The 16,795-nt window shown below is 43.7% G+C and overlaps 2 protein-coding genes across 2 annotated transcripts in view; one reads left to right on the top strand and one right to left on the bottom strand.

Annotated features, from left to right (window-relative positions):
- The window catches only part of COL4A3 (collagen type IV alpha 3 chain), a 158,411-nt gene extending 155,134 nt beyond the window's left edge, over positions 1–3,277 (bottom strand). Inside the window, exon 1 of the mRNA XM_055573649.1 lies at positions 3,086–3,277. Coding sequence (XP_055429624.1) covers positions 3,086–3,172 — 87 coding nt within the window. The 5' untranslated portion in view covers positions 3,173–3,277. The remainder of the gene's footprint in view (positions 1–3,085) is intronic.
- A 339-nt stretch (positions 3,278–3,616) lies between these two features.
- COL4A4 (collagen type IV alpha 4 chain) overlaps positions 3,617–16,795 on the top strand; it is a 152,746-nt gene continuing 139,567 nt past the window's right edge. Inside the window, exon 1 of the mRNA XM_055573635.1 lies at positions 3,617–3,888. The gene's annotated coding sequence lies outside the window, so the exon portion shown is untranslated. The remainder of the gene's footprint in view (positions 3,889–16,795) is intronic.

The raw sequence follows: 16,795 nt of genomic DNA, 5'->3' as shown, positions 1-16,795 counted from the left end.
TATGGTGACTGACACACACACACACACGCGCATCCATGGTGCATAAATATAAAACCATGCGTGGAAGAGGAGGCAAAAAATGAATGTAGGGCTTTTTGTATTTACTTATTATTTTCCTGAAGGGAGAGATGTGAGAACAAACAGGTCCAAACTTAATACTTGCTTAATCTCAGAGACGGATAAACTGGAGTCTGTTACATGACTTTTTGTTTGAAACATTTCTTAATTCAACTTAATTTTTGTTTTTAGATTTAAAAACCAAATCAATTGAGAAGCACCCTCCCTAAACACAGCTGTTATTCGGCTCCTGATACTTGCTGGCCATATTCCTGCCCTGTCTGGAATTTTAAGGCAAAGAGAGGAAGGATAAAGTACGATATCTCAAACCATGAATCTCACCTTCCCCAGATAATCAGAGAAGGCGCTTTCTCTGCGCTTCTCCAAGACCTGCCGCCGGTGGCAGGGGCAGAGTGCCTCCCAGTTTTGAGTTGGGCCTGGGAACAGCTATAAAAACTGGGCATGTACTGAATAGTCAGGCCTGGAACTGGATGCCTTCAGCAATGCAGCAGCAGGATTTTACTCAGGGTTCTTCAGAACAAATTGTGTGGGTGGACAGTTCCACCCTGCCTGAACTCCGAATAGAGGGTGAACAGTGCTATTTCTTTGTTTTGAGAAATGCGAACATGAAATCACAGGAATTTAGAGCAAAATATGTCTGTAACTACGTAGCACAAAGATGATAAATAGGATGGACCAATGACTATACCTGGCTCTTAACTTACAGTTTGTTTCTTCTGTAAAGTTTTAATTTCTTTGCTAATATTTAGAATTTAAGAGATTTCTAACGGAAACTAGATTCCCAGCTTCTTTTCTGAAAAAGGTGGATTCTGGTATTGCTAATTCTGAATTCTAGAATGCCAAGATTTAGTTGGCCCTAAAGAGTGCCTCCACTCCCCGCAAAGCCTCACTCAGTTAAACCTCACCTGCTGACCTCACAAAGGGTTTAAACTCCCTCATGTTATAGATGAAAAAGAGTGAGGCTCAGAGAGGTCAAGAGCCTCGCCCAACATCAGAGTTACCCTTGGGAGGGAGCCATGCTGGCACCATGCAAACCAGTTATCAGTTAATTTGCTGTGATTTCTTTTTTTCTATGTGACGAGGGCACATTTCATGCTTTCTAATGACACTGTGTAACTCAGCAAAGTTTTAACAGAGGCTCACTTCAAATCATGATAAAAATAATACGAATGGATTCATTGTAACTTCAGCAGGTAGCCTCCAAGATTTGGCCAAAAGTAAGACAGAAAATTTCTTATGTAAAAAACAATAAAGGAATATGACAGTATAATTGAAAATTGGTATAAGTAGAGGCAGTAGGATCACAGAGCATCCTTTTTTCAGGCTGGTTTTTACTCGGTAATATTTCCCCTCTTTCTCCACCTGTCCCTAATCTCCCCTCTTCTTTGGACTCTAGAAGAATGTGCAAACCCAGCCCTTCTCATACACACATACAGATACTTCAGCTATTTTTTTTTTTTTCACTTGTATTTGTTTCTGGATTAATGCTGGCAGACATTCTATACTGACTTAGATTGAATTCTATCCATCATCTTCAGAAATACTGAGCTACCTGGGTTGGTCATCCTTAGTCTAGGTAAAGCACATTTTTATTAGAACCAACTTCATGAAGAGATTACATGGATTACAATATCCTTTAGAGTATAAAACACTAAAGAGCCTAAATGTTCATTGATAGGGAAATGGCTCAGTTAAACTTGGCGTATTCACACTGTGGAAAACTGCAACAATGCAAAAAGAAAAAGAGGTAGATCTGTCTTAAATACTGGCGTAGATAGACCTGTAGAAGGCAAAAGTATATATACAGCATAGGTATATGGTACCAGTTATGTTAAAAATACATACAAGACATATTGTTTGTGGGTCTATACATGCATATGCGCATGCACAGAAAAATATCTGAAAAGAAACCCAAAGTGGTGAGAATGGATACCCTTCTTTAGACAGGGGTGGGGGAAGGTATGGAGATGATAAAGAGGGTTTTAGCTTCACCTGCAATGTCATAAAGTTTAATTTGAAAAGAAAATGCTTGGATTACTTGTGGCTGTAGGTTGGAAGAATCTTTTCATGTAACACATACTTATGTGATGATTAATTTCCAATCACAATCTTAACCATGATATTTGTAAAAAAAAAAAAAATCTGATCATCCTGGGAAATGAAATTTATACTGCACTGTCATCCCAAATTAAGTTCTTAAAACTTACAAAAATAGAAGTCACAGAAAGCATCTGAAAAGTTAAATTGCACTTACACCAGTTAAAATCGAGTAAGTCTACTCCAGGAGTCCTAACAGTTTTGAGGACAAAAAAATGTATCTTCTCAGATAACAAGAAATATGCAAGGGGATTTAAATGAATCCAGGATCTCTCACATTTCGAACAGAAATCACGGAGACAGATTGCTTGATTTATCCTAACATGAGTTCTGTACTAACTTTTCAGTGATGCATTTGCTTTTCTCAACAAAACTGATGGAACCCCGGAGGGCAAGTATGGATAAGGAGGAACAGGAGGGGTCAGAGTTCGGTGTGAGATGACATCTACGAAGTGGCAGGGCTGGAACTCCAGCCCTCTGTCCTATCTGCCAGGCCATGCTGCCTGCTCTAATTCACCAGGGTGACCTCGCGTGTCTCTACATCCGGTGCTCTTAAGCGTTCATCCCTGGCGATAATCTATCCGCCCACATCTCTCTCTCTCTATCTGCCTGCATTTCTATCCATCTATTCATCCATCTATCTACCTGCCTCCCTCTCTCCCTCCCTCTGGAGGGCTAGCTCCCACCCCTGATCTCTAGGGAGCCAGAAACAAGCCTCTCCCCCCTCGCCTCTTCCTCCAACCCCGCGTATTCCACCTGTCCCGGGGCATCCTCGCTTGCTCCAACAAGGGGTCTGCCTGGAGCCCACTGTCACCGCACCTACCAGCAGAGGTTCAAGGCCAGCGCTCCCCGCGGACCGGGCAGGCTGCCAGGGGAAGCGGCGCCCCCCGCCCCTCCCCCGGGTACTCACCTTGCCCTCTGTGGGCGCCGCCACCAGGAGCACCAGCAAGAGCGTCAACAGCAGCGCCGGTGGTCTCGGCGCGGTCCTCGGGCGCATGGTGGGCGACCGCTCAGAGCCACGGCGTGGTCCAGGGACCCGCAGGCTCTCGGGCCCCCGCGTCCCCGGCGCGGCGCGCTTTGGGAGCCCGGCGGTGAAGCTCGCCTGGCCAGCCCGCCCGGGGCGGGTTTTGTAGGGCTCAGCCTCCCCACCGAGGCTTCCAGGGAGGGAAGAAGTGGCTCAGGTCCCGCCCTCGTCCCCCGCCCTCCCCTCCAACTCTCCAGGCGACGTCCCTCAGCCCCGGGCAGCGCGCGCGGGAGGCGAGAAAAGGCTGCGCGCCTGCGGGGCAGGTGGCCGCGGGGCCAGGGTAAGGGGTGCAGGAGGTGATGCGCCCGAGGTTTAGGAGTCGCGGCGCGGCAAAGGGGTGCGAGTCGGGGTAAGAGGTGGCGAGTCGGAGGTGGGGAACTGGGGGGTGTGCGATGGGGAGGTGGCCGAACAGGGTAGAGGGAGTGGCCAGCGGCCCTGCCTCAGATTAAGCGGGAGGCGCGCCGGGGTGGGCACTCGGGTGGACCCGCTGGCTCCAGGCTTCCCGGCGGTGCCGTCTGGCCACTTTTCCCTTCTCCACACGCCTCCATCGGGCAGCTGCCTGACGCAGCGGCGGTGAGTGCGCTGTGAACGGGTAGCCGAGTGACGCGTGGAATTGGGCGCGGCGGGAGGTGCGCGCTGCGCGGGCGGGCGCCGCGGCAGCTCCTCTGGGCTGCGGGTGTCCCCAGGAGGTAAGAAGACCACGACTGGGTCTGGGCGACCCGGGCCACCGGCTGGGGGCGCGGGCGGCGGAGGAAGCGTGCGCTGCACCCCGGGGTGGGGCGCACCGGCGGGCGGGGCTGGGGAATTGAGCCCGGGGGTCACGGGAGGAGAGCTTGTCTGGCTCCAGTCTTGTCTGCCTGGGCTTGAACTGGGTGCTGTTGTGTTTTGATTAATTTGGAGGCTCAAGTTACCAGCCTGGCGGTCTGGGCACTCCGAAATGCCAAGAGCAGGAGGCAGCTGAGGGGAAAGGGAAAGCTCATCCAGCCGATTCTCCGCCGCGTTGAACTGGCTTTTCACGTTAAATCTTATCTGCGGAAGTGCACGGGAGGCCGCGCGCCAGCTTTGTCGGGGTGCCTCCGGCCTGAGAGGGCGCTTCTCCTTCTCTGAGGTGGCCTTGGAGGCGGACGTGCTGGGCACCGTCCGCAGAGCAGGGCTCGTGCCCTTTTCTTGTGCCACTGACCACATGGGCTCTGGCGAGGCATTCAGATCCTTCTTACAGTATTGCCATTCTCAGAATCCGTTTTACTGGAACAAATTATCAAAGTAGTAAAGTCATGATCTAGTAACATACATGCATCATGATTATTGCACCGAATATTTCGATCTAACAGCAGATCTGTTAAACAACCGTAATCTCCAAGTAGTGATGACTGCAAAACTGAAACGTGACATAAAGATACCAGTGGGTACAGTCTCAGGAACTGCCGATACTGTTGTGGTTTGTTAGCTGTGTTCATAACTGAAGAAACCGCTGGTCTTCCAAGAAAGTTGAGTGAAAAGACAGATGGGAGTATTGATTCCCATCCACGGTTCACAGACCATCTGAATTCCATCTCCAGGTTAAGAACCTTTACTCTGGATCAGGGTTGCTGATGTCTGCAGTAGCTGGTCATCAGATACCACGTGTGAAATGTGTGGTTTGATGGCTGATGGTGGAGAACCACTTGTTTGCAATCCAGAATGGGGTCATGGTATATTAGACCTCTGTACCTCTGTAGGTAGGTGAAACCCTGACAGTGAATGAATGAAGGTGCACACTCCCCTTTATGGTTGTAGAGGGAATAATTATAAATTCCCCTCTGTTCTTTTTACGCCACCAAATGTCAACTCTGGCTGTATATTAGTATCTCTTATGGAGCCTCTAAAAATCCTAAAACATCCCAAGCCAATTACACCGGACTCCCCAGCAATGGGAGTCTGTATACTCAGGTGCCTGCGTGCTAAGTTGCTTCAGCTGGGTCTGACTCTTTGCAACCCCATGGCCTGCCAGTCTCCTCTGAGAATGGGATTCTCCAGGCAAGAATACTGGAGTGGGCTGTCATGCTTTCCTCCAGGGGATCTTCCCAATCAGGGATCGACCGAACCCAAGTCTCTTTGGTCTCCTGCATTGGCAGGTGGGTTCTTTACCTCTAGCACCACCTGGGAAGTCCCTAGATGTTGAAGTATCTTTATTTAAGCTCTCTGGAGTTTCCCACGATGTTGCTATAGCTTCTCCACATTGATAAGAAGATTTCTTATGAAACTTTCTCCTGCCATCCTTATTAGATGAGATATAAGGTGCTCTGTTGATAAAATAAGGGTCCAAGAATACTTAGAGGCCTGTGACAGTCTTGCATGAACTGACATTACTTCCTGGAAAAAATAAAAACTCTCAATGCTGGAGTTAAATGCTCCTTCCTTATGTTGAAGCCCAGAAGCTTTCTTAATTTGGATTTCAATTGCCTTTTCCTGAAAAGATGTCATTTTTACTGAAATCCAGACTAGGCTTTATTGACTTTAGAAGGGGTGGCAACAGTCAACTGCGAGTCACTTCTAATGCTACAAAAGAGCAGGAAAGAAACTTGTGATGTAAACAGGGTTGGGAGGCAGGAGTTGTTAAGTGTGGTCTCTGCAGTACAGGTTAGATTTTGCATCTTTTCCACACTTACTAGCGTGGCTTAGGGTCTTTTCTTCTGTAAATCGGCATCATCAGTGTGCCCACCTTAAACAACTGTGGGAACCTAATTCAGCAGTCAGCGTCAGCCCTTCCAGTGAACATTCAGGGTATGCTCACTATATGGTGTTAATTAACCAGAATTTTTGATTTTTTGAAAAATGGTCTCAGAGTCGAGAGTTTCCCAGCTGGCTCTTGAAATGTATAAAACAAAAGGAAAGTGAGGGCAGTCCTTTTTGTAAGTACAAAGGACACAGAAATCTCTGCTTTTGACTTGGTGCCAGATGAGAGTTTTGAACAAAGTGAAATGGTAATGACCTTTGACAAGGCCTGTATTATTGTTTTTGCCCCCTTTTCATGGTCACAATATCAGGTCTGTTTTCTGCACAGGGCTTAAATGTGTAGTGTTTGCTTCCCTATTTTTGGAGTTCAGCTCCAGTAGGACAGTGGCCTTTTTGGTGTTCTTTAATGTTATTGAATGAATGAAGTTAGTCAGTGCATGAATGAAGTTGTTTACTATTTGCTGAATGAATGAAACTGGATGACTTGAAAAATTCACTCAGGATTCACACCCAGGTCTGATTTCTTCCAAAGTTTATGATCTTTCTATATCCTTCTCTGGATAGGAATGTGCCTAGGCTTTTGACGTGATGTATTTTGCCAGACTGCCAGTAGCTCCTTCTTTAATCTTTTTGAAGGATTAAATTTAATATTAATTACATTTTAAATTAATTATTTTCAAACTTCACCTCAGCACTTAGTATCTCTCTTCTTTCAAGAACCTTCTGTTTTAAACACTCGAAAACAATTAGACACAGGTTCTTTCACAGTCTCAATTCAGTTCAGTTCAGTCACTCAGTTGTGTTCGACTCTTTGCGACCCTGTGGACCCCAGGCTTCCCTGTCCATTGCCAACTCCTGAGCTTACTCAAACTCATGTCCATAGAGTCAGTGATGCCATCCAACCATCTCATCCTCTATCATCCCCTTCTCCGCCTGCCTTCAATCTTTCCCAGCATCAGGGTCTTTTCCAGTGAGTCAATTCTTCGCATCAGGTGGCCAAAGTATTGGAGTTTCAGTTTCAGCATTAGTCCTTCCAATGAATATTCAGGACTGATTTCCCTTAGGATTGATTGGTTTGATCTCCTTGCAGTCCAAGTGACTCTCAAAAGTCTTCTCCAGCACCGCAGTTCAAAAGCATCAATTCTTCAGTGCTCAGCTTTCTTTATAGTCTAACTCTCACATCCATACATACTGGAAAAACCATAGCTTTGACTAAACAGACCTTTGTTGGCAAAGTAATGTCTCTGTTTTTTAATATGCTGTCTAGGTTGGTCATAACTTTTCTTCTAAGGAGTAAACATCTTTTAATTTCATGGCTGTAGTCATCATCTGAAGTCATTTTGGAGCCCAAGAAAATTAAGTCTGTCACTGTTTCCATTGTTGCCCTCTACTTGCCATGAAGTGATGGGACTGGATGCCATGATCTTAGTTTTCTGAATGTTGAGTTTTAAGCCAACTTTTTCACTCTCCTCTTTCACTTTCATCAGGAGGCTCGTCACAGTCTCAGAATTATTTTCAATTCATATCAGTTCTTGCCATTACATCTCCAAACTCTTTCTCTGCTTTTCTAAGATCATGGCCCTTCCCAGGGCCTGGACTTATCATCTGTGAACTATGGTAGCCTTCTAGCTGGTTCTCTGCAATGTTTGTCCTCTGAAATCCCTTCCATGTTACTGTCTGAATAAAAGCTCACTTTGGATCAGAAAGAACCAGTTACCTTGGGGGCATCTGCAAATAACCCCCAAACTTCTGAGGCTTCCAATAAGACTCTTCTTCTCCATTTATACATATTCTACATATTCTGGGGAAGGAAATGGCAACCCACTCCAGTATTCTTGCCTGGAGAATTCCAAGGACAGAGGAACCTGGCAGACTATAGTCCATGGGATCACAAAGAGTCGGACATGACTGAGTGACTCACACACATTTTCTTCACAGGGTATAAGGAGGTGGGAAAGGGGTTGCGTGGATGGGGGTTCTGCTTATCAAAACCACTCAGGAACCTCCTGGAAATTCCCACTCAACCTGTTCTCTGATCTCCTCTGAAGGGGAAGAGAATTCAGCGAATCAAAAACTGCTCTAAAAGCTGCCAACTACCGTGACACTTGCTACATCTATTTCACATCTCATTGACCAAAGTGGTCACACTTCATTTTGAAAGTGATGAGGCAATAATCTCCCACATGCCTGAAAAAGCACTAGTAAAAGGTTTGGTGAATGTTAGTTACACTCCTCACATACATCGTGTAACTTGCTTTACTAAAGCTTCCAGAAGTTTCTCTTTTTCTTTACAGATTACTTCACCCTTCTTTGGGTAGAATAGAATGTTCCAAAACCAACTTTTGAAAAATCTTGTGTATCATTCATGTCTCAAGTTCACCATACACCCTTCTTTACCTTATGCCTTTGTACTTGCCATTCTTTCCACTTTCGGTAACCACCCACCCTGCCCCCAACCCCCAACCTGGTGTCTGTCTGATGCAACCCTTACATTTTGAGATCTAGGTCAAAGGTCAAAGATCATGGTCTCTGTGAAGACCTTTGTCCAGACCTTTATTATATAACACTGAAACAGAGTCCTGCGTTTTACTTTTTTGTACTATGAGACCTTTGCGAGCATAAACAAAGATTCATTTTATTTTTAATATGGGAACAGTGGTATTTAAAAATAAATTTATTGAGGTATAATTTTCATACCAAAATCTGTACCTATTTAAAATACACAATTCAAGGAGTTTCACCAATGCATATGCCTTGTGAAATCAATAGCATGAATCTGGATACAGATCTCTTCAATCACTCCCCAAAGTTTCTTCCTGTCCCCTTTTAGTCCATCCATCTCTCCCCGTCCATTCCCAGGCAACCACAGATCTGCTTTCTGACTCTGTAGGTTGGTTGGCATTTTCTAGAATTTTATTTAAATAGAGTCATACAGTATGTACCATTTGGTATCTGGGTTCTTTGACTCAACAGAACAATACTGAGATGGATCCATGTTTTGTGTATCGGCAGTTTGTTCTACTCTGTAGCCGTGTAAAATTCCATTGTATGGACATCACTTTTTTAAAGATCCCTTTACCTGTTAGATTTTTAAATTGTTTCCAGTTTGGGAAATATGGCTACTATGGCTCTTTTTGTACTAGGCTTTGTGTGAACATATGTTTCCATTTCTCTTGAATAAATACCTAGGAGTGAATGGCTGGACCATACAGTAGGTATATGTTTAATTATGAAAGAGTTTTCCGAAGTAACTGTATCTTCATTCTCATCAGCAGTGTATGAGAGTTCTGGTTCCCCCGTATGTTTTTGGTGCCTACTTTTGGTGTTGCCAGCTTTAAAAGTGTTAACAATTCAAATGGTTACACAGTGGCAGTTAGTGCGCTTCTGTTTTCTCTAGTAACTAAAGATGTTGAACATCTTTTCAGGTACTTATTAACTGTTCAGAGAACTTTTGCAAAGAGTCTACTCAGATCTTTCCCCATTAAAAAAAACTGGTTGTTACTCTTACTGTTGAGTTGCAATAGCTACTTATATATTCTGGATACAAGATCCTTGGCAGATGTATTTTTTTTTTTTTTTTTCAAAACAAAATTTGAGAACTTTATTGAATGGCATTTAAAGAGTAAATGGAAAATTTATGTATTTATTTTGAATATTTTTGCCCATTCTGTGGCTTTTCTTTTAAGTGTCACTGTCCATCTTGAAGTCCATTTTTAATATAGCCAGTCTACTTTGCTTGTGCTTACTGCTTGTGTGGTGAATCTTTTTCCACCTTTTCACTTGTAACCTATTTGCATCTTTTTATTTAAAGTATGTATTTTTTAGGTAGCGTATACTTGGGTTTTTTCTTTTTTCTGTTTTAAATTCAACGTTTTGCCTTTCAATTTTTAGTGCATTTTCACATAGTCGATGTAGTTATTTTTAGGTCTGTCATTGCTCTGTTTACTTTTAATCTGTCTAATCTGTTCTTTGTCCCCTTTCTTCTTCCTAGCATTCTTTTGTGTTAATCAAATATTTTTTAATGTTCCATTTAAATTTTTTCTACATCTAGTTATATCTGTCTGCGTTGTTGTTAGTGGTTACTTTAATGATTATCAGATCAGATCAGATCAGTTGCTCAGTCGTATCCGACTCTTTGCTAGCCCATGAATCGCAGCACGCCAGGCCTCCCTGTCCATCACCAACTCCCGGAGTTCACTCAGACTCACGGGCATCGAGTCAGTAATGCCATCCAGCCATCTCATCCTCTGTCGTCCCCTTCTCCTCTTGCCCCCAATCCCTCCCAGCATCAGAGTCTTTTCCAATGAGTCAACTCTTCGCATGAGGTGGCCAAAGTACTGGAGTTTCAGCCTTAGCATCATTCCTTCCAAAGAAATCCCAGGGCTGATCTCCTTCAGAATGGACTGGTTGGATCTCCTTGCAGTCCAAGGGACTCTCAAGAGTCTTCTCCAACACCACGGTTCAAAAGCATCAATTCTTCGGCGCTCAGCCTACTTCATAGTCCAACTCTCACATCCATACATGACCACAGGAAAAACCATAGCCTTGACTAGATGAACCTTTGTCGGCCAAGTAATATCTCTGCTTTTGAATATGCTATCTAGGTTGGTCATAACTTTCCTTCCAAGGAGTAAGCGTCTTTTAATTTCATGGCTGCAGTCACCATCTGCACTGATTTTGGAGCCCCCAAAAATAAAGTCTGACACTGTTTCCACTGTTTCCCCATCTATTTCCCATGAAGTGATGGGACCGGATGCCATGATCTTCGTTTTCTGAATGTTGAGCTTTAAGCCAACTTTTTCACTCTCCACTTTCACTTTCATCAAGAGGCTTTTGAGTTCCTCTTCACTTTCTGCCATAAGGGTGGTGTCATCTGCATATCTGAGGTTATTGATATTTCTCCCGGCAATCTTGATTCCAGCTTGTGTTTCTTCCAGTCCAGCATTTCTCATGATGTACTCTGCATATAAGTTAAATAAACAGGGTGACAATATACAGCCTTGACGAACTCCTTTTCCTATTTGGAACCAGTCTGTTGTTCCATGTCCAGTTCTAACTGTTGCTTCCTGACCTGCATACAAATTTCTCAAGAGGCAGATCAGGTAGTCTGGTATTCCCATCTCTTTCAGAATTTTCCACAGTTTATTGTGATCCATACGTCAAAGGCTTTGGCATAGTCAATAAAGCAGAAATAGATGGTTTTCTGGAACTCTCTTGCCTTTTCCATGATCCAGCGGATGTTGGCAATTTGATTTCTGATTCCTCTGCCTTTTCTAAAACCAGCTTGAACATCAGGAAGTTCACGGTTCACATATTGCTGAAGCCTGGCTTGGAGAATTTTGAGCATGACTTTACTAGTGTGTGAGATGAGTGCAATTGTGCGGTAGTTTGAGCATTCTTTGGCATTGCCTTTCTTTGGGATTGGAATGAAAACTGACCTTTTCCAGTCCTGTGGCCACTGCTGAGTTTTCCAAATTTGCTGGCATATTGAGTGCAGCACTTTCACAGCATCATCTTTCAGGATTTGGAATAGCTTAACTGGAATTCCATCACCTCCACTAGCTTTGTTCATAGTGATGCTTTCTAAGGCCCACTTGACTTCACATTCCAGGATGTTTGGTTCTAGGTCAGTAATCACATCATCGTGATTATCTGGGTCGTGAAGATCTTTTTTGTACAGTTCTTCTGTGTATTCTTGCCATCTCTTCTTAATATCTTCTGCTTCTGTTAGGTCCAGACCATTTCTGTCCTCTATCGAGCCCATCTTTGCATGAAATGTTCCTTTGGTATCTCTGATTTTCTTGAAGAGATCCCTAGTCTTTCCCATTCTGTTGTTTTCCTCTATTTCTTTGCATTGATCGCTGAAGAAGGCTTTCTTATCTCTTCTTGCTATTCTTTGGAACTCTGCATTCAGATGTTTATATCTTTCCTTTTCTCCTTTGCTTTTCGCTTCTCTTCTTTTCACAGCTATTTGTAAGGCCTCCCCAGACAGCCATTTTGCTTTTTTGCATTTCTTTTCCTTGGGGATGGTCTTGATCCCTGTCTCCTGTACAATGTCACGAACCTCATTCCATAGTTCATCAGGCACTCTATCTATCAGATCTAGGCCCTTAAATCTATTTCTCACTTCCACTGTATGATTATAGTATGCATCTTTAACTTTTCCCAATCTACTTAAAAGTAATATTGCATATTTGAGCTCAGTTGAGTTCAAATTGAGTTCAATATTCAGTAAATTGAAAACCCAATTTACCGAATATTAAATTCAGCTAAATTGATTTCACTCTTGTATCCACAGTGCTTAGCATGGCATTTGATAGAAACTGGAAAATTGACAGATACTGCTATGATAGATATTTCTTGAGTGAATAATAATCATAGGTGTTTTTATGTCTTATTAAAGGTATATAGATATGATTAAAATTTTGTTTTGGTTAATGTCAGGCTAATTAGTAGAAAAATCACTTTAAAATGTTATTACATATTTAGTGGACTTGCATTTACAAACCCTGTAATTTTCACGTGTAGTGAAGATTCTATGTATTATTTTATTTTGTTTCTGTAGCTCAGTTGTTAAAGAATCCACTTGTGATGCAGGAGACCCTGGTTCAATTCCTGGGTCGGAAAGATCTGCTAGAGAAAGGATAGGCTACCCACTCCAGTATTCTGGCCTGGAGAATACTACGGACTATATAGGCCGTGGGGTCACAAAAAGTTGGACACGACTGAGCAACTTTAAAGAAAACAACTGTTTAAAATTTTAATTGTAAAAATTTAATATAGATCTCTTCTTACCATTGATTTTTGAATTAAAAAAAAACCACCTCATCTTCAAAGTTTAGGGGAGAAGCAATCACTTTAATAATGGAATTTCTTATGGTTTTGTGAAACTTCCAAGCATTGGTTGTCTTGACAACTCTGCCCATGTGACATCACATCCAATACACAGCACACTGTCTTGGCTTTGCTCAGTTGTTTTCCGATGTGTAAAGCTGACGCTGAAACACTGAATGTTTGGTCTGCAGCAGAATAGGAAATGGCACAGCTCTGAAGCCCAGGGGTGAGGAATGGAGTCTTTTATAAGGTTCCCGAGTGGCAGACGCATTTCTAAAGGAGTCTAGTTCCAGGTCTTGTCCTCTAGGGAAGCACCTGCTAAGGGGACCCAGTCTCTAGAACCAGCTCCTGCCTGAAGGAAGGCAGACAGAGGTGGACAGAAGGCAGGATGCAGACACAAGGAAAAGGAGATGGTTAAGCTCTCCTTAGAAGAGCTATGACCAACCTAGACAGCATATTAAAAAGCAGAGACATTACTTTGCCAACAAAGGTCCGTCTAGTCAAAGCTATGGTTTTTCCAGTAGTCATGTGTGGATATGAGGGTTGGACCATAAAGAAAGCTGATTGCTGAATAATTGAAGCTTTTGAACTGTGGTGTTGGAGAAGACTCTTGACAGTCCTTCACATAGCAAGGAGAGCCAACCAGTTAATCCTGAAGGAAATCAGTCCTGAATATTCATTGGAAGGACTGATGCTGAAGCTGAAGCTCCAATCCTTTGGCTACCCGATGCGAAGAAAAGACCCTGATGCTTGTAAAGATTGAAGGTGGGAGGAGAAGGGGATGATAGAGGGTGAGATGGTTGGATGACATCACTGACTCAGTGGAGTGAGCATGAGTTTGAGTAAGCTCCGGGAGTTGGTGATGGACAGGGAAGCCTGGCATGCTGCAGTTCACGGGGTTGCAGAGTCAGACACAACTGAGTGGCTGAACTGAACTTAACTGAGGCTCTCCTTAGAAAGGGCCCATGTGTGTGCTTGGTCACTCAGTCATGTCCAACTCTTTGCAGTCCCATGGACTATAGTCCACCAGGCTTCTGTGTCTGTGAAATTCTCCAGGCAAGAATACTGGAGTGGATTGCCATTTCCTCCTCCCAGGGTATCTTCCCAACCCAGGGATTGAACCTGTGTCTCCTACATTGGCAGGTGGATTCTTTACCACTGAGGCACCTGGAAAGCCCAGAAAGGGCCAAGACTCATATGAATACAATGTTCCTTCCCTGCCAAAACAAAGCTTTCCTCCTATTTTGAAACCAACTGCATGCTTGTTTCAGTATTTCTGTTTAACCTTAAAAGTTCATTTGGAAACTTCTGTGAAATCTCTCTCTCTCTCTTTTCTTTTGCTTACATAGCTGCCTGAAATGCTTTAACTTTCCTATAGTCTAGTTAGAAATAGTGCCTTGAAGATAGCCAACTGTCCTGTAGAAATTTCTAGAGGTGAAATTCCAAACATGAAGACCTTCACAGGAGAACTCTCTTTTTCTAGGATTCACAGAAAACTAAATGTCTATGTATCACAGTGCATCACTGCATTTACATGTGAATCTTCCTGCTACTATTATATTGAAGGCCAAAGTTGTTCTTTCCAGAGATGCATTTCCTGAAATGTGCCCAGGAATTTTCATGAACTTTGAAACTGTGTCGTGTAGTGGTTAATAAGGAAAGCTTTAGCGTTTGAGCCCTGGAAATGTCTCTTACTAACTGTGATGGTGGTGGTTTAGTCACTAAGTTGTGTCTGACTCTTGCGACCCCATGGACTGTAGCCCACCAGGCTCCTCTGTCCATAGGATTCTCCAGGCAAGAAAACTGGAGTGAGTTGCCATTTCCTTTGCCAGGGGATCTTCCCGACCCAGGAATCAAACCTGGGTCTCCTGCATTGCAGGCAGACTCTTCACCGACTGAACTATGAGGGAAGCCAACTACTAACTGTAGTTACTTGTAGAAGGACATTGTTGTGTAACTTACCTTTTAGGGTTATTGTGAAGATTGAAGATTGGTGTTAAACGTTCAGCACAGGATGTAGCATATAAGGAACCGACGGACAATGCTGCTTATTATAATTTCTTATGGTGGGGAAGATGTTGACAATGATGAGGAAGAGGAGGAGGAGGAGGAAGGGCGTGGGGTTAGAGCAGCAGCAGTTGTGGTAGCAGCAGAAGCCTCTCTCATTGATAAAAACAAATGCTGACTTTTTCACAAGTGTCCTCTCAGAGTCCACTTATGTTAACTCCAATTCTGACCAGGCTTGCCCCTGTATACCTGCTTCTATGCTCACTGAGGAGTCATCCCTCTCATTGACTTCTCCCGATGTTTACAAGGTCCTTTAAGAGAGACTGTCACTGCTTATTTCTCCTCATTTCTCCAGATCTTCCTTCATTCCCAGATCAAGTATTGCCTCCCTCCTGAGGTCTGCCAGGCTTGCCCCAGTTCCCAGTTTTCTAACCCTTCTCTCATTTATTGGGAGCTCATTTTGCCTGCATGACAAATTAGGAAGGATGGAAGTAGACACATATTGAGCACCAGCACATGCCAGGGAACTTCGCTCATGGTTCAGCAGTAAAGAATTTGCCTGCCAATGCAGGAGACACAAGAGAAGGAAATGGCAACCCACTCCAGTATTCTTGCCTGGGAAATCCCATGGACAGAGAAGCCTAGCAGTCTACAGTCCATGGGGTCTCAAAAGAGTCAGACACGACTTAGCGACTAAACAACAAGAACAACATGCCAGGGACTGTGCTAGGCATGCATTTTGACTCGTATAGTTCTCTCCAGCATTAATTTTACATACTGAGAAATGAAGAGCTCAGAGTGGTACAGATTTGCTCAGGGTTATACTGGTAAGTGATCAAGATCTGAACACAAGTCTTTCTACCTCTTAGAGTCCTGCTTTCAATCCCTCACATGAGATCACCAGGTACCAGGAGAAGGTAGCCAGTCTTTAGGGAGGAGGGAAGAAGTCCTCAAAGGTGAATGCCAGTCTTTCAGTACATTTGGTTGCAGATGGGCACTTCTCAGTGGGCAGTGGGATTTGCTTACACCAAAGGCAGCTCTCAGAAATCTGAAACCTTAACTTGGAAGTAAAGGGCACATCCAGTTTTGAAAATCAGTTGTACGTTTGTGGAACAGTGTCCCCTCTGTGTGTTTCCCACCTATGACAGTCTTATGATTGTTGTCAAATGTTCTGTTGATACTGGGGGGAGACCTCATGGACAAAAATGATAATAAAAGCTTGTATTGGCAGAATTATAGATTAGCTGAGATATGGCCCATTCGGCCCTGGACTAGCAAACTCAACTCCAGGGTCACCTGAGGACTGTACAAAGACTCTCAAACAATTCAGTTGAATCTGGAAGGAAGGCAAGGTGGGGGCGGGCTTGACCACAATCCAACAACCGTCTGGTCCTGTTGGAATGTAGAGATATTCTCAAGAATTTACTTGAGTCCTTCTCAAAATTTTTCCCCAGTTCCTTCTCAGGGAACATGATGCTCCAGCCACATTCAGGTAGTCCGTGGACCACATGGGTTTGTGACTTGCTTTAAAAACCTTTGTGATGGTTGATGGGATTGTTTTCACTAAAAAGCTCTCATCAACCTGGAGGCTTTGAAAGTCTGCAGCTAGAGGCAACCCAAAGATATGGGATTTTAGAAAGTAATCAACCTGGATGTTGGGGAAAGTTCAGGTGATCCCTTAACAGGAAAGGTATAAGCCTCAGAGGAGATATCCAGCCCCAAGCATGCCATTCTTTTTCTGGGAGTATTTTTCTAACCCCCCACCCCCGACCCCAGGCCCCTTGATTGTTTCTCTACAAAAGCTTAGCCTTTAGGAATTCTACTTTGGAAAGATGAACGTATATAGAAATACGTGTTCAGACCATCCAAAAAAGTTAGCCTTGGAGAGAGAGTCTTCAGATAGCTCAGTGTCAGAAAGTCAAAGGAAAGAACATGTAGTTATTGAGTTAATAGAAAATGATTTCCCTGAAAGGGCAAATATTGTTCGAGAGAGCTCGAAGACTTAATGTTCCTTGAGAAAAAAAAAAAAAAGACATTGTA

Source organism: Bubalus kerabau, chromosome 3 (genome assembly GCF_029407905.1).
Source record: "Bubalus kerabau isolate K-KA32 ecotype Philippines breed swamp buffalo chromosome 3, PCC_UOA_SB_1v2, whole genome shotgun sequence".
NCBI classification, from domain to species: Eukaryota; Metazoa; Chordata; class Mammalia; order Artiodactyla; family Bovidae; genus Bubalus; species Bubalus kerabau.
The sequence above is the reverse complement of the archived record's forward strand: the minus strand, read 5'-3'. Positions and strand labels throughout refer to the sequence as shown.